General features: G+C 39.7%; 1 protein-coding gene across 1 annotated transcript in view; it reads right to left on the bottom strand.

The window, feature by feature from the left end:
• FGF9 (fibroblast growth factor 9) overlaps window positions 1-18,729 on the bottom strand; it is a 50,753-nt gene that overhangs the window by 20,923 nt on the left and 11,101 nt on the right. Inside the window, exon 2 of the mRNA XM_088140674.1 lies at window positions 5,325-5,428. Coding sequence (XP_087996800.1) covers window positions 5,325-5,428 — 104 coding nt within the window. The remainder of the gene's footprint in view (window positions 1-5,324; window positions 5,429-18,729) is intronic.

Raw genomic sequence — 18,729 nt, 5'->3', positions numbered from 1 at the left:
GTGGTGATCGATGGAAGATGGGATGAAACTTCACTGATGCAGGCAAGTGCAAATAAAAGGCCACTGGGTTAATTTACTCAACCACTAGGAAGGGGCCAATAAACTTTTTGGAGGGTCATATGGAAGACAAAATCTTAGTTGAAAGCCATATCAAATCTGTTCTGCAATTTTGGTACTTTCTTGCCTGTGTGTGTCTGCAACTTGTTTATATGCAGCCTTTGCCAAATCCAGCTTTTCCTTTAAGAGGCACTGATCAGCCTGCCTCTCCTGCAGAAAGGTCGAAGTGTTCTGGATGTTGGATTTCTGGAGAACAAAATATGGGGATGGAAAGGAGGTCCTGAAAAGGAGGTTCTGAGTTGTTGTATGCAAATTCTGCAGTCCAGTCCAAGTGTCTTGTTGATAAGAGACATAGCACCATAGATATTGTTCCAGAATCTGATTCTAACATTCAGTTTGACTATTAAAGGTTGGATGTCAAGAAGATGACAAATGAATTTGAATGTCTAATAACTGGAAGAGGGCCTTGGAGGTAAACTGAGATACGCAATAAGTTCATGAGATCATGATTGACTAGGTCACTGTACCTAAAAACATGGTCTAAAAAAAGGTGTGCCTTTTTCTAAGCTGATGGGAGGCCCTTACAAAGAATGAAATGTGCCATTTTTGTAAACAAATCCATAACCCTAAGAATGCCGGTATACTCCTGTAAAAAAAGGGGGGGGGGTAAAATCCATTGATGTGTAATCCCAGGTCACAGAGGGGAAGTCAGAGGGAGAAGCAAGCCAGCTACTTTTCCACGAACAGACTTTGCTCAGCGGCAAACATGACAAGACGAAATGTAGTCCTTGACATCTGGTGTCACCCTTGGGCACTAGAACTGCCTGAGCACCCAATGCAGTTTTAAACACATCCCAATGTCCAAAGTTCTATTGTCATGACAGAAATATAACACTTCTTCCCTTAAAGAAAGGGTAACGTATAAATGGCCATTATGAAACACTGCCTATAATTGAAAATGAAAGGTGAAGAACCATCCTGTGGGACTCCCTGGATATTATCCATCCAAGGCCTGGCATAAATATCCTGTTGTTGCTCCACTTTAATTTGATCTAGCAGATCAACATTCTGCCTCCCTGCCCCAATCTTTCAGGAGGGTCTAACCCCTGGGCAATGGCGAAGTTGCAGCAGGGGGAGATGATCATATTCTGGTTTACGTGACAGGGCATCTAATAGCTGGTTCTGTAAGCCAAGAATAAATAAGATATATAAAATGAATTGGGAGAAAAATTGTGCCCACCTGATCTGCCAAGTTCTACTTCCTGCAGAACTTCTAAATTTGTGTGGTCTGTGGATACTTGTACTAGGTGGGCTGCCCCTTCCAGGAAGTGTTTCCATTGCTGGAATTTTGCCTTTTACCACAGGCAACTCCTTATTGAAAATGTCATAATTCCATTCAGCTGGTAGAAGCAATCTGGAATAAAATGCATATGACAAGAGATCCATCCTCTCCTCCTTCTGTGCCTAGAGAACTACTCCAACCACCATCTCTAAAGCATTAACTTGCACCATGAATTGGCAGGTGGTGTCCAAATGTCTGAGTAGGAATTATAATGAGAAAAGGTCTTTCAATTTCTGAAATGCTGTTTGCTTTTCAGTAGACTAAATGAATGCACATCCTGTCTTTAGTAGCTGAGACAATGGTCTTATGCTTTCTGCAAAATTAGGGATCAACTTTCTATAGAAATTAGGAAAGCCAAGAAAGCCTGTAGATCCTTCACATTTTGAGGTGGTTGCTGTGAAAGTATGGATTGTACTTCTGCAGGGTCCATTTATATGCATTCAGTAGAAATCCTGTAACCCAAATTATTCATTTGGGGTAGATCAAACATACATTTCTCCAATTTAGCAAAAAGCTTGTGTTCATGGAGTCTTTTTAAGATCCTTCTAGCATGGGTCGCATATAAGGAAGGCTCTTCCAAAAAAATCAGTATATCATCCAAATACACTGCCACATATTTGCCCAAAATATCAAAAAATATTTCATTCATGAATCTGAATCATGAATCATAAAACTCTACTGAAATAGGCTAGTAACAGAATATTGCAAGTCTGACTCTATTTTTCCTTCCATCCCTCTTATACCCCAGGGAGTCAGGGAGGAGTCAGTCTGAGTCTCTTCACATTTTCTTTTTGCAATGGTTCTGACTCTTTTCCCCAAGGTCATCTCCATGATTCCATACATTTTACATGACTTAATAACCACATTCTCTGTAGTTCTTTAAAAGTCTAACATGACTGTTCCTCTGGAAGAGGGAATTTACAACAATAAACTATTTCAACACAGACTGTACTTGCTAATGAATACATGTGTCATTTGGCAGGCATCAGTACTGCAGTGTCAGCATCCAGCCACACTTCTACAGCTTTGGCACAAAGAGTATCATAGCCCCAAGCTTTTTAACCCTGAACCTCAAGTACCTTGAGCACTATTTGTTGGCATATGCCTCAAGAGCCCAGGAGGATAGGAAAATATGCACTGACTCCAGACCACAACAGTATTTGTGCTACTGTTGGCAGCTGTTGAAATATAGGTATTAATTATGCCAGTGTCAACAAGACCCTAAAGGATCATGAATATTAGATGCTACATTTCACTGAAACTAATGGAATTAGATCACAGCCGCTTTTCATCACTGCAGTTTGATGGTAAAGCCCATCTTCTGTCGACAGCACTTCAAGCCAATTCTGCCAGCCTTGAGGGACAATGCACCAGGCGTTTCTCCTATACAAGCCCCCCAGTGGAAATAGGAATTTCCACAGCTTAAGGCTCAGACACATCACTGCCAAGTACTTCACTAAGCTTCATGTACATTACATATTCAACAACAAAAAGGCTTCTGTACTTCAGCATGACATTAAAATGTCCATAAGTACATATACAAGTACAAATGTCCATGACTGTTTTTAGCTTTGTTGTACACCACCCAGAGTCGCCTGTGGTGAGATGGGCGGCTATATAAATTGGTTTAATAAATAAAATAAATAAATAAGTACCTGTTGCAAAATTAGCCCAGGAAGGAAAGATGCCAGCTCAGATTCAAAATCAATTACTTTCCAAATCCATTTCATTAGTAAAATAAGCCAGTTTCACATCTTTGGTTTTGATACCTTTAAAGATTTAGTTTACATTGCAGTAGCTATTAAGTAAAATCCTCCTTTTTAATTTGAGTACTGGCTTATTTCTATACAAACTTGATTTCAGAAGCTAATACACTTCAGATGGCCAATAGTTGTTTTCAATCTTATTATACAATTAGTAGTTTATATTGCTAATCTACCTGTTTTCCATATATTTGTTATATTGTAAGGCAATTTCTAATTTAGTGGAAGGGAGATATAACATTCTAGAGCAGTGATTCTCAGTTTGAGAAAAATCGTTCTAGAGCATGATCAGTTATGTCCTTGCCCAGTGTAGGAAATTAAGATTGTCCTGTATGCTACCCTTTTTATATGGCCTGGTGCATATACTTAATAACTCCCTAGTTGCTTAACTGCCTTGGTAGGATGAGGAAAAAGTTCTGTTACAGGCCCATTTTATCTTCCGAAATCTCATAGCATATAGCTAGATTTTGTGGTATAGCCATTGCTATTCTGGGGCTAATGGTTTATGCTCTTCAACTGTGTGTGTGTGTGTGTGTGTGTGTGTGAGAGAGAGAGAGAGAGAGAGAGAGAGAAGTGCTTCAGCCACACCAAAAATAAGATAATTTGCTTCAGCATTCTGTTTTCTTTTCCTTCCCATTATGCCTTTCTGATATGTAATATGCACTGACAGTTCATCTTCAACTATAAATAAATATTTACTAACTTTCTAAAGTTGAGGAAGAAAAAGATACAAGACGGAGTGGGGGTCTTGTTCCTGAATAAGACAACATTCCCCCAAGGATCATTTGTTGTTGCTGCATGCCAGTGACACTTTGTCTCCCCTCACCCTCTACCCAAGAAGCTCAAACGGAGGACAGATAACTCTAACAAAATAATGAAATAACTGCTTATATAAGGCTTTTGAAGTTAGATTGTGGTCCTCATGGAATTCTGGAGATACAGTTTTCCCCCTCATGGGGTAACTACTTGGGCACAAGCACAACATGCCCCAATATAACTATCAGATGCCATTCAACTTATTAATACGATTGCAGCCATCTAAAGCTCCATAGGGAGTGGAATCCCTTGGAGATTTCTAAATATTCTGCCATATCATGTCCTACCTCTGTTTATTTCTATGCCATATAAAGGCTTTGCCAATAGCACAGTAGTTATGCATCAGCTATATACCTCGGCTGTTCTTGAAAAAAGCTAAGCAAGTTTGAGCCTGGTTTTCCTGGTATCTGGGTCATTCGGAAATCCCAGGACTATAGACAATATCGGGAAGTTGGAAAAAAAATCCCAAAAGAAGATAATGGAACACTTCCTTATTATTTCCAGGAAAATTACATGAATGTTTTCAGATAATCACCAGGTGTTAATTTTGATTTTTAGGAGTCTTTATCTACACCTAATGAAGATAGCTGGGTGGTGCCATCCAAGTGATGTGCCATCTTAACACTATAGGTGAAATAACACAAACAGCAAATCATGATAGTGCAAATACTATACATCCTGGTTATCATATTTATCGGATGACAACATAAATCCTAGGATCAACCTATTAAATCATTCCTCCCTAATATAGCCTATTAGTAATAGCAATAGTTACTAGTAGGATATTATTTATTAATGTGTCCATTACATTTATATACTGCCTTTCCTCCAGAGCTCAAAGCAGCCTAACTTTTATCCATACAAAATGGTCATGACATAAGAAATACAGAGGGATAGAAAGAACCAGCCAGCTAGTATGTTTTATGCCTGAATAAAGATTTAAACCAAAACTCAGTTACTTCTTTAAAGCTGCACTTTTACAATTCAGTTCTCCCATCCAAAATGCCTAGTTTTATACTATAATAATAATAATAACAATAATGATGCAGATTATATTAATATTGCTGGAAAATCAAATTCTGAGCACACAGGAGAAATGCATACAAAATGTGCATCTTTCTTTAAATCAAATCCAAGATTCACCAAAAATGAATTTTAAAAAATTGGAAAAATGAAAAATAAGCATAGATAGATTTAGGTATCTTCCTAATGAAGCTACAGAATCATTGATGGTATGTCTGAATAATATATTTTAATAGAAGCCCCTGAACGTGAAACCTCTTTAGACATGGTAATAATCATAACTGACGAGGTAAAGTATACATTTTTAACTGTAAAGTGCTTACCGAGCCATATAATTCTCCTTTTTCATTCATTCCCAGATAAAGTCCACTGTCTACCCCTCGAATGCTGACCAGGCCTACTGCTATACTGATAAATTCCAGGATACCTGCAAAATATATAAAACAAACATATTAATATAGTTTTCATTCGCCTATTTTAGTACTTGTATTGACTTTGAATTGACTCAGATGTATTGTTAAAACTGCAGCTGTTTTCTGCTAAAAAGAAGGATGCCAACAGATGAACAGTTATTATTGCTACAGGCAGCCTTAATACATAAAAGACAATTGTGTTGAGCTTCGTCCTGAAATTATTGTGGAAGAAGAGCAAATTATTATAGAAGATTAAACGTAATGGGTTTTAGCATATTACAACTATTAATTGATAAGGTGCTTGCAATCTGATATGTAACCTGCATCTGCGTAACCAACCTGCCTTCCTCTCCCTTCCCCCCGTCTGATCCCAATTTAAATTCTACATCAGTCTAGCCACCCTACGCATCTGATGAAGTGAGCTGAAGCTCATGAAAGCTTATGCCTGTAATAAAATCTGCTAGTCAGAAAAGGTGCTACCTGACTCCTGATCTTCTGAAATTATGCAACTCAGACTACATATGAAAGCCAAGCCAAAAGCTGAGTCCTTCAGAGAAAGTTACTTGTTGAAAGGTATTTTTTATAAGTCTTTCTAATCAAGTGCCTTAGTAGATCCAGTGTTCACTGTTCACTTGCCAGAACACGCAGAAAGGTCGGAAACAACACTTGAGGGCTACTTTCAAGGGCAAAAACACAACATTTATGTGACAAACTATGGAAGAATATTCTGAATCTGGTTAAAAATGAAGCGGAATTCAACCCAAACTCTAAGCAAAACATTTCCAGAACCATCGTTTCTTTATATTATTGAAATGTTGAAAACTTTAAAAAAATTATAGTAAAGATATAGGCTTAAAAGGTACCTGAGAACAGGCAAGGGATGGTGGAAACAGAATGGAGAAAGTGCACAAGGCACTGTTTAAAAAGTAAAAGAAATTACCAGGCAGCAACATGAAGGCAGAGACGGAATTTTAATGGAAGGAAATAAAGCTATAATCTCTACTAATGCATAAGGTCAATGTGGCTAATAGAGAAGCACACACATAGATACTAGACTTTGTAAAACAACAACAGTGCATCTTTCATAAAATAGTTATGGCAGGATGCAATAACCTCAGCAACATAAATCCAGCAACAAATCTCAGCAACATAAATCCAGCAACGAGGAAGAAATCCACATACGAAGGTTTGTAACCTGCCATGATAGTTCTATGGAACTATTACTGAGTTTTCCCACTGCAAAGGCAGTCTATTTATAGCTTGGATAACTGTGGCCTACTGCAGTCTATACATTTAAAATTACTAGAATAACATTTTTATCAAATAGTAAACAAAAAATAATCAATATTCTACCAGGAGCAATGTTTACCATAGTCTGTTAGAAAGAATTAAGCGTTCATCCTGGGTTCTTTCACACCGAAGACTCCGTACACTTCTAATCAAAAGGCTGCTCTGACTGTTTCTCCTTAACTGATTTTTGGTAGAAATAAACAAAAAACAAAAAAAACTTGAAATGGGAAGTTCTGTGAGTGAAGGGAGGTGATTGCACAATGAAGGCCTTATCTGGAATCACCCCTTGGTTGGGGGTTCTGCATTAATAATTCTGGTATCTTCCATACTAATGTAAAAGAACACTGGAAATGTAGTTGCCATGTTGATTTCAGGGAATGGGTTCACAGATGGATAAAAGTAACATTACAGGCTTTATATAGCAGATTTTTCCAAGTTGATGAACTCTGTCTTTGAGAGGACTATGAAATCACTGACTACAGCTTTTATACACTGCAACTATGAATGCTTGCTATGATATTGCTTACTTAATGTGACAATCTAGAGTACATTAGACACATCTGAGTCCTACCATAATCAAAGTGCAGAATGATTTGGATTCGGTTTATACTACTACCTATAATATGAGTTTTCCCCAACATTGTATTATTTAACACAAAGTCCTTTCCCAATATAAACTATTTCACAAACAACAATGTAAATATACATGTTGAAATAAATTGTATCTTAAATTCAAAGATCACTGCATTTTGAAGCCTGCCTATCTCGTAAAATCCAGTACTAAATCTTGGATAATGTTCCAACATTTGCCACTATTGTGCCACTATTCACAAACATCAGTCTCACAATTTTTGTCATTACAGTCAAGGCCTCATAACTGTACCATTAGAACATCAACTGGACATTCAGAACAAGCTGATGGCACTTTCATCTGGGCAGATTTCCTATTCTTGCTCTTTGCATATTTTTCGCAGAGTTTTGCATGGATCAGTCTGAATGGCAGCTGACCAGCAAAGGTGGCAGGGAAGCAGGACAGAGAGATCCAACTCTCTGATGCTTCAGGACATAACTCTCCCTACACCTATCAGCTGTTGATTGGGCTATTTTGAACTATTCCAGGAGAGCACGATTCCCTTTGAATATACTCATACAAAGCACTTGCTCAAAACCAGAACAAGTTTTGACAAATAACTAAACTTGCTAGTTTAGCTATCTGTTAAAATTTACCTCTTGCCCAGTCCTAACCCACATTAAGGAGAATGATTAAATAATGTTTTCCTCCCAGTTGGTGATATCAGGTGGAAAGGGGAGGAAATAAAGCCAAGGGAATCCTCGGCCCTATCCTTACCATGCCCTCTACAGAAGCAACATTTGCCAGCACTGTAGCCAGGACAAGCTAGGGATCATCAATGGGGTAGCAAAAGTTATACCATTATAATTTTCTACTGGCTCAAGTGTAGCACTAAAGTGCTGGATAACACTTTAACTTGGCCATGAGGAGCAGTCCTGAGTTACTGATTACCCACACAATCTGTACATCAGTATGTAAGAGATTTATTTATGAATCATCATGCCAGCTGCATATGGCTGTTTCCTCTTGAATATAATGCAACATTCTTTCAAAGCTGCATTCAACTGATATCATTCTGCTGTTGAATGTAAGCAATTTATTGCAATTTTCCTTAAGATGTTTAAAAGGTAGGTGACCAAACATACTTTTCATCAGCAAAAAGGTGACCTGTATTTACAAAACATTAGTTAAGCTTTAGGGCAGAACCAGTGGAGGGTATGAGGGCTAAGTCCTGCATGGTTATGTGGGGGGAGTTCAACCCCTTTGCACCTGAAGAAGCAGACAGGGCTCTTGCAGTTGCTAGTTCGGCCACTTCTGTGTTAGATCGGTGCCCCTCCTGGTTGGTTAAGGCTGCCTGGGAGGGGATGAGAGATTGGGTCTGGGCAGTAGTTAATTCTTCCTGGAGGAGGAGGTGGTTCAAGGGGCCATCACTTGACCCAATCAGTCTGGACAGTTTTCATTCAGTCTCCAACCTCCCCTTTTTAGGGAAAGTTGTGGAGAGGGTGGTTGCATGGCAGCTTCAATGGACCCTGGATGAAGCAGATTATCTGGACCCCTTTCAGTCAGGCCAGGCTTGATCATGCTCTTAGATGACATCTGGCAGGAGAGGGATGGGAGTAGTGCATCCATCCTTGCTCTTCTTGACCTCTGGACCATATCCTTCTGGATCGCTTTGGAAATTGGGGGTGGGCAACACCATGTTGTGCTGGTTCTCCTCCTTCCTCTGAGGTCAGTTCCAATTGGTGTTGCTATGGAGAGATCTAGCCATGGCCCCTACCATGTGGGGAGTCCCAGGACTCAGTTCTCTCTCCTCTATTTAATATCTACATGAGGCCACTGGGTGAGGGGATCCAACAGTCTGGGGTGAGGTATCATCCATATGCTGATGATATCCAACTTTATATCTCTACCCCAGGCCATCTGAGTGATGCCATGGATGTCCTGTTCCAGTGCCTGGAGGCTGTAGGGGCCTGGATGGGGTGCAATGGCCTTCAACTCGACCCAGGCAAGACTGAGTGGCTTTGGGTATTTGGGTCTTCTGGTGACAAGGTTCTTCCATCATTGGCCCTGGATGGGGTGGCACTGCCCCAGACAGACCTGATATGCAATCTGGAGGTCCTCTTGGACTCATGGCTCCTGCTAGAAGAGCAGGTGGCAGCTGTGGCTAGGAGGGCCTTTGCACACCTTCAGGTTGTACGCCAGCTGCACCCGTTCCAGAAGGCTTTGCTCGCAACCACTCATGCCCTCATGACCTCTTGTATGGATTGCTGCAATGTGCTCTACATGAGGCTGCCCTTGAAGAGCATTCCAAAGCTTCAACTGGTGCAGAATGCAGCTGCACTGGTAGTAAATGGTGTCAGATATTCAACACATGTAACACCACTGCTGCGTGAGCTACATTGGCTGCCAGTGTGTTTTTGGGTGCAATTCAAGGTACTGATTATTACCTTCAAAGCCCTTCACAGCTTGGGACCAGATTACTTGAGGGACTGTCTTCTCCCAGTTGTTTCTATCCATCCAATTTGGTCCAGCAGGTTGGGCATGTTATGGGCCTCATCAGCCAAGGAATGTCAGCTGGCAGGGACTAGGAGACATGCCTTCTCTACCATAGCCCTGCCCTCTGGAACATTCTCCCTTCAGAGATTAGGATGACCCCAATCCTGTTGGCCTTTCGTAAGGCCTTGAAGACTTGGTTATGTGCCTGGGCCTGGGGCCCTGAGTGTGTTAAGGGCCCCATTTCCTGACTATATTGACATCTATGGTAATAAGTTTATTTAGTAACCATATATATTTATTTTGTATTGGCTGTAAATGTTTTTAATTGTCTTATGTTTTTACGATTGTATGCCATCCAAGTCACTTGCTGAGATGGGCAGCTATAGAAATCAAATAAATAAATAAAAACATGCTAAACCATAATCTGCTTAATCATCATTTCTTGAATATAATCAGAATAGCTGGGTTCATATGATATCCTAAGCCATAAATCATGACTTACAAGCCATAATGGGTGGGTTTATATAAAATACTAAGCTAAAAATCAAGGAAGTCCACATTCTGATTTATAATGTTTTACCCAGCTCTACCCAGCTGTAGAATTGGAAGTAAGACTTAATCCAAGCTTCTCCTCAATCCAGAATCTGCAATGAGGCCTGAACTACAGCAGAACTGAACACTCTCCAATGCAATCTATCCCACTATTAAGTTACCCTTGTTATTAAGCACTGTAGGAGGATGTTTCTTCTAACAGTTCTTCAGATATTGGAATAAAGCTTTTCCTCTCCCTTAATGTTTAAATCCCCACCCCACCCCCCAGTCCTGCTGTGCTGCCTTATTGTGGTGGTGGTGGAGGGTGTTCCTGGGAGAGATGAGCAAAGAACACTGGGAGCATATGACAACAGTACATATTCCCAGCAGGGTCACCCAAGGGCACGAAGGTCATCCCAGCTGCTCAGCTAAAGCAAGCAGGCACCTATGTTGGGCAGCAGTGATATAGGAAGACGTTGGAGGCAGACGATCGTTTTAGTGGCAATGGCAAAGGCATCAATTCATACTGTGCAAGAGAAGGCAATGGTAAACCACTCCTGTATTTTTACCAAGTAAACCACATGGACAGAAAACATAAAATGATTGACAATATATAGCCAGATGATGTGCCCCTGAGGTGAGATGACACTCAACAAGCTATTGAGGAAGAGCTGAGGATCTTTCAGAGTACCAACGGTATTTATGATGTGGCTAGATGAAAGTCTTTGAGATGTCTAGTTGCTGATATTGCCATGTAGGAAAAGAAAATCCGAAGCTGCAAAGATAGAATTACAGTACGAACATGGACCATAAGAAGCATGAACATGGGAAAGCGCACACAGCGCAAGATGAAATTAAATCACTACCCATTGACATCTTAGGCATCAATGAATTGAAATTGACTAGAATTAGATACGTTCAGTCAGAAAGTCTTCCAAAATATCTCTGAACAGAAGGAGGTTCCAAACTCAAATTAGTATGCTAAAGGATGCCAATGGATAGATAGTAACCAATTCAAAGAAGATCAAACAAAGATGGAAGGAGTACACTGAAATACTGTACAGTAGACATGTCAACATCCAAGAGACCTTAGAAAATATTCCTTACTTACAAGAACCTCTAGTACTAAAGATGAAGTTAAATCAGCTTTTTGGTCATTACCAAATTGGAAGCTAAGGAACTGATGGAATATCCACATAAATATGGCAAGCAACAGAAGAAGAATCTGAAAAGGTTCTAACTAAGCTACACCAGTAAATAAAAAGAATGACACAGTGGCCAACAGATAGGAAGAGGTCAATTTACATTCCAATACAAAAAAAAAGACTTAAAAGAATGTACAAACTATTGTACAAGATCCTTAATTTCACATGCTAACAAAATAATGCTTAGGATCATCCAATGCAGTTTAGAGTCCTACATGGAAAAGGAGATGTCAGATGTTCAAGCTGGCTTTACAAAAGGCCAAGGAACACAAGATGTTATTGCTGATGTACAATGGATAATAGAGAAAGCCAAAGAATACCAAAAAGAAGTCAGAATCTGCTTCATTGATTATAGAAAGGTCTTTGATTGTGTCGAACATAAGAAACTATGGAATGTGCTCAGAAAAATGGGAATTCTAGAACATCTCATTGTCATCATGTGGAACCTATATACAAGTCAGGAAGCCATAGTACGGACAGGACATGGTGAAAGAAACTGGCTCCAGTTTGGCAAAGGAGTGAGACAAGGCTGTATACTCTCACCTTATTTATTCAACTTATATGCTGAATATATATTAAGAGAAACTAGATTGAAAGATGATGAGTGTAGTTTTAAAACTGGAGGAAAAAACATCAAAAACCGGCACTATGCTGATGACACTACTCTGATAGCCAAAAATGCAAAGGATCTCCAAGCTCTAGTACTAAAAGTCAAGGAGCACTGTGAAAAAAAGTGGGACTAAGATTAAATATAAAGAAGACCAAACAAATGGTAACAGGTACAAGAACCAGCCTTAGAATTGACAGTGAAGATACTGAAGTGGCCGAGAGCTTCTGCCTTTGGGATCAACTATCAACAGTAAAGAAACAAGCAGTCAAGAAATACTCTGCAGACTATTACTTGGTAGAGCAGTCATGAAGGCCTTGGAAAAGAAATTCAGATGCCCTGATGTGTCTATACCTGCACAGATCACAGTAGTGTGATACTCTATGGAAGTGGAAGTTGGACTTTGAAGAAGCCAGATAGAAAGAGTATTGATGCTTTTGAATTTTGGTGTTGGAGAAGACTCCTGAGAATATCATGGGCAGCCAAGAAAACAAACAAATGGATCATCAAACAAATCAACCCAGAGTTCTCACTAGGGGCACAAATGACCAGACTCAAAGTATCATACTTTGGATACATTACGTGAAGACTGGAGAAGTAGAAGGCTCCAATGCTGCAAAAGGTGGGGGGAAAGAGAAGAGGTGGGAGGAAAGAGAAGGTAAAGTTAGATGGACTCAGTTACAGTCGCAATGAGTGTACTATTGGAAGACCTGAAGGACCAGGTTAGGGACAGATCGTCGTGGAGAAAATCTAGCTATGCAGTCACTAAGAGTCGACACTGACTCAATAACATATAATCAATCAATCAATCAATCTTTAAATGTCTCAAAAATTACACTCAAACAATTCTAATGGGAAACTAAATGAGAAACCCAAGGCTTTTTCAACCTTTTTTTCCTAATCTACTTGATGGCTTGAGAAAGAACATTGATTTAATTGAACAGATATAAAAATACCAATGTGTTTGTATAATTGCTTTCTTCATTTTACCTTCAGTATATTTGAACATATTTATATTTATTTATTTCCTTTGAAGAATATTTCCTTTGTAAAACTATTAATCAATTTATAATCCATTACTATATTAGCTTCATGTTTTGCCATACCTGCGTATAGTTTTGTTAAAGGCCATCCACTATGATTAACAGATACAAGAAACTTCATCCGCTGAAACTGTGACACATAAACCATTGACAACACATTGGCATAGATAGGAGACTTACCCATGGTGTGCACCTAAACCAACACTCTGTCATTCTCCCCTCTGGCATCACAACCACTTTTGCAGTAGCCAGCAAGATGTCACTTCAAATTTTCCCACATATGAAAAAAACTAAAACATGGAAAAAACTAAAATATGGGTCTATAGTAGTTGGACTGGGGTAAGAGGCACAACATGGAGGGATCCCTGGCCCTTTTGTTTCTCAGCAGTACAGCACAACATGGACCACTGCAGAAGCACTCTGTGGCTGCTTCTTCCAGACTCTAGAACTGGATGTCAGAAGGGAAGTTAACCATTATTAAGCCTCCATCAGGGTATAGTCACTGTGGTTTATTTTAGACAACTTAATCTAATGTTAGGATTCAATCACTTTGGAAAGTATACAACACTTCAACCTCCTATTATATTAGCCACCTAGGGAGACATGGCAACTAATAGCTTTCATCCACTTTGATCCTTACAATTGTACTGAACCAATATTACAGAGAAATCCAAATCTGAAAATATATAAGACAAATATCAGGGCAATATTTTTGTTAGAGAACCTGAGTAGACAGGACTGGCTAGGAATTGTCACCTGCTGTGATACAGAATGCTCACCTTAGATCAATCAGTTAACAGGATCAGATCATGAATATTTGTTATCTGAAGAACTGCAGTGTAAATATGATTCACCAAAATTTGCAGAGTGGCTCTACCTTCAGTTAAAATATGAGACATCTGGATATGGGCCAACAGTCCTGGGTGCCTCAGAATTCCCTCTAGCACTAAAGGAGTTAACACGTTATTAACAAAATAATAAACTTATAACTGTTTATATGCAATACACTAAACTTCTATAGATTTAAAATTACAATTGTATCAACAAAAATATTGCTTTGCATATATTAAATACCTATGCACTTTAACCATTGTTGGTGAGGTGGTACTTAACAATAGAAGTGGTGCCTTCACAGCTTGGCACAGAAGAATCTGAAAGAATGCCTCTCCCAGTACATTCTACCTATACCCTAAGGTCATCTTCAGAGGGCCTGTTCCAGGTGCCCTCCCATGCTGAACTGTGGTAAACAGGCTACCTGAAAATGTCCTCTTTCAGTAGCAGCCCCTCTATTTTGGAATGCTCTTGCAAAGTAAGCCTCCCGTCATTTTATAATACTTCAGTTCCAGGTAAATTCAATATTATTCTCCTAGGCCTTTTAATTTAAATGCCCCCCCCCCAACATAGCATAAACATTTGATGATTTTTACACTAAATCCTCATGATATGACCTTAATCTCATCCTCAGCCCATAAACGAGACTGCTTAAAATCATCTTCAGATATCCCTGTTCTGAAATCATGTTTTTTGTTGTTGTTGTTTTACCTTTAATATATGCAAAGCAATTTATGTTCTACCTAAACCATAGATGCAATCTAGAACTCTTAATCAACCATGTGGTTGATGATATGGACGGGTTGGGATTTGCCCAAGTCCCACTGGCTATTTTAGGCTGCTGTGGGTATGACTTCCCCTCTCAAATCACTGGGCACTAGCCTTCAAGACCATTTTTGCTTTGGTTGCATAGTAAAGTTGTTTTCAGAAGGCAGCTGCTACCTAATGCCTGACCAGCACCTTCCAAAGCATTTGTCAAACCTTACATAGGTTCCTTATTACATAGGTTCAGTGCTCTTTTGAGAATACCTTAGTTCAATGCTGCACAGGTCAATTTCAAACAGGAAATAAATGGATTCTGCTCTCTATGTATTTCTGGTTCCATCCCCAATAGGTATATTATAGGTTTTCTGGTGCTTCTGCTGACAAAGTGTTCTCACATAGCCATACCTTTAGTTGTTTTGAGTGGGGGTGGGAAGCAACTACTCTTATGACATTACGGTTATTCCATGATAGCCCTCTACCATTCCATTGTAGAACTAGATGAGGATGGAACTCTCTCATTCTTGGTCACTCCCTCCCATTTCAACCTGTACCTACTGCATGTAAGCCAAGCTACTTCTGAACATGAGTCTAACATTCTTCTGAAAGGGTGCTAGACCCATGTTCAGAAAAAGCTTGACCTTCAGGAAAAATCCTTTCCACTCCCATTTCACCCTGCAGCCTTCCTCCATGATCCTGGGCTGTTTTTAGATATGGATTTAACATTCTTCCAGAAAAGTACGAGACCCATATTCAGAATTAGCATGTCTGACAGGTAGCAGGTGAGGGACACCTCCATACCTGTGATGTGTTAAATGAGCAACTTGACCAGTGGCTAAATCAGCTATTCTAAGCACTTAGCTATACTTACCCATTTCTACCCCGACATTAAGGAGGTTAATTGGTGGTTGTTTTTCCTACCAGCAGTTGATGCTTGATGGGTTGAAAAAAACAAGCCAGGAGATCTACCTTTCTTAATTTGTTTCACATTAAAACAAAAATACCACTCCTTGGCATCATTACTGAGGCAGAATAAGGATTGGCAATGAGGGCATCACTATTTATGGCAGAAGATTTCAAAAGCTTTGCTTCTATTTTAGATTAACAGTTTGCAATGGATCATGACACACTATGGTTAATTGTAATTATGGTTAGTTTTAAACAAGTCAGCTTCAGACTATTGGATGTGGAACTTATCTTCACTGGCTATAATTATCATTAACCACAGTTTAGGATTCAAGTGTAAACAACAGAATGGGGGAAATGGCAGAGAAGAAGGTAGAAGAGTTATAGGGTTATAACTCAACTTTAGTAATACTAAACTAAGCAGGGAGATCAAACTCAGGTGTTTTATAAAGAAAAAAAAAACTTCAGAAGACATGATATGACACGGAATTCAAGACCAGAAGTATCAGTGTTAGAAGTGAGGTAAGTTTCACATGTATGTTTCTTAGCATGTAAAACTATCTTATTGCTCACTTGAAAGAGAAAGGACTGCTGGAAATTCAAATATTTTCAGTATCTCAAACACCAAGGAAAAATCTCAGATTCAGAAGTGCAATGGGGTAATCAGACAACACATCAAGAAGTGGGACATGGCAATGAGAGATATCCAGAGTAGAAGTGTGATATTGTAGTTTCTATAACAGAGACCACAGAGACTGTCAATTATGAACACCACAATTTTACAGATGTTGACTTGGAAGACACACATGCCAGATACTCTTATCAATTTAATAATGGGGGACCTGTATAACACCAAGTCATAAATCAGGCTTTAAAAATCTGAAGAGCACATATCACACTAAGCCAATGCCAAACAAACCACATTATGGCTTGCTGCATAGCTGAACCCTTAAGAGGGATGGTACCTTCAGACCACGACTGTTTTCAATTTGCAATATCTCCAAAGCAGTCTGACCTGCTGCAGCCTGAAAACATGGGGAACACACCAAAATCATTCTAATCTGATCTGTGCTCCTTGCATCTGACCGATAAGGAAGTACAAAAACCACAATTTCAAACCAAGCCCCCCCCCCCCATTTAGCTGCTGCAGATGCCAGAGAAGCTGAAAACTAAATCCCTCTCCCCAACCCCACACAAAAAAGGAAGTAAGATAAATTGTTACTACCCTTCCATACACCCATGCAGCCATGATGGGAAACGGTGCCCTGAGAGTAGGAGGGGACATCTAAGCCATCTTATCACCATCACTATATTGCGTATAAAAGTATCTGAAGGTATTAATAGATTAATTCATAATTAGGCTCCCTTTAATCTAACCCATTCATTTTGCATCACTTGCTGAAAACGGATACTTGCATCAGCTAGATGGGCCTACAAAACCAATGAAGAGGCCCAGTTTCAAGGGTACTAATATGACAGGCCACTAGGACTACCTGGTTTTAAGGCAAGCTTAATGAGACAGGCATCTTCAATCTGTTGAACTGAAAATATCCTGCCAATTGCAATGGTCTCACCCGTTTCTATAAAACAGCTGGCAAAAGAGTTGCATATGGAAATGCAGCTACTGCATTTCATCTGCAGTCTTTCTGAAAATCCCAAATGTGTTGCAGCTGCAGCTCTTTCCCCGGTCTTTGCAAGGATCTGACTGCTGCATCATCACCAATGTGAGCTGGAGTCACAAGCTATGCATGGAAGGTCACAGACTGCAGAAGAATAAAAAGCAGGGACACTTCAGACCCTCTCCAGAAACATATATTGTTGTTGTTGTTGTTTTAATTTCCTGTCCTTCCATCTAAGAGGATTAATCATCTCCCATTCAGACATTGTTTTTGCCTGGAGAAAAAGGTAAAGAAAACTCCCTGAGGTTATAGGAGATGTATTTGCCAAATGCCTCCCCATTTCAAAGTGTTGGCTCTGCTTCCAGAACAGTATAAATAATGAAGGTTAACAGGCATCTTTTATTGAAGAAATCTAATAACTCTATAGAAAAGGGAAAACCCACACACCTGCCAAGTGTTTCATTTTTTAAATGCCCATCATTAAAACAGGCAGATGTGTATGTGACAGGAAGGCTTAAATTTTGCAGGAACCCCTAAGCACCAAGATATATGTGACTTAATTTCTATTTCATTTTTCCTCCAATGAATTCAAGGCAGCATATGTAGCATTTACTGTTTCCTGAGAAGTAAGTTAGGGAAAAAATCATCTACAATACACAAGGAATACCCTACCTCTGCAGTTTGACACATACAGTCTGTTGATAAATGTCATGGATGCTAAAGCAGTGATGAGGTGTGGTAAAATCTTATATATGCCACTTCCTTGGGGTCTTTGTGAGATATCCTTGGAAAATTAAAAATGGTAGTTTGCCACAGCCCATTACTTAGTTTGTATGTATGCCCACTTGCCCAGGGAGAAAAAAAGACAAAAGTCAACTTGAATAGTAGAGAGTATTTGAGGGGCTTAAGTAGGCAAGGCAGAGCAACCTCAACAGCTTCCTTCAGGTAAATGGAAATTTTGTCAGTAGCCATTTTGTTAAGAGATAAGCTGCCCCATATTCCAACCATTTGAGAACTCCCAAACTTCCAAATGGACTATTGGGCCACTCTTGTACAGAAAAGGCAACTAACAGAATGAGAAGGGCCATTTGGAGCTCTGATTCTAACGACCGGCTCAGAGCAAGAATCCAAATTAAAGCACCCTTGACAGACAGCGCAACCTCCACCTGAATATATTCAGTAAATGGGAGTTCACTACCTCTCTAATTACTTGATTTTACTTTTGAACTAAGACAGCCAGCCTGGTGTAGTGATTAAGGCACCAAGTTAGAAACTGGGAGACCATGAGTTCTAGTCCCACCTTAGGCACAAAGCCAGCTGGATGACTCTGGACCAGTCACTCTCTCTCAGCCCTTGAAAGCAGGCAATGGCAAACCACTTCTGAAGAACCTTGCCAAGAAAACTGCAGGGACTTGTTCCAGCAGTCACCAGGAGTCAACATGACTCAAAGGCGC

Source organism: Python bivittatus, unplaced genomic scaffold (assembly GCF_059951505.1).
Source record: "Python bivittatus isolate LINGU-HERP-01145 unplaced genomic scaffold, Pbiv_v1 ctg000340_np1212, whole genome shotgun sequence".
Lineage (NCBI taxonomy): Eukaryota > Metazoa > Chordata > Lepidosauria > Squamata > Pythonidae > Python > Python bivittatus.
Note: the sequence above shows the minus strand (reverse complement) of the source record. Positions and strands in the feature narration are given on the sequence as shown.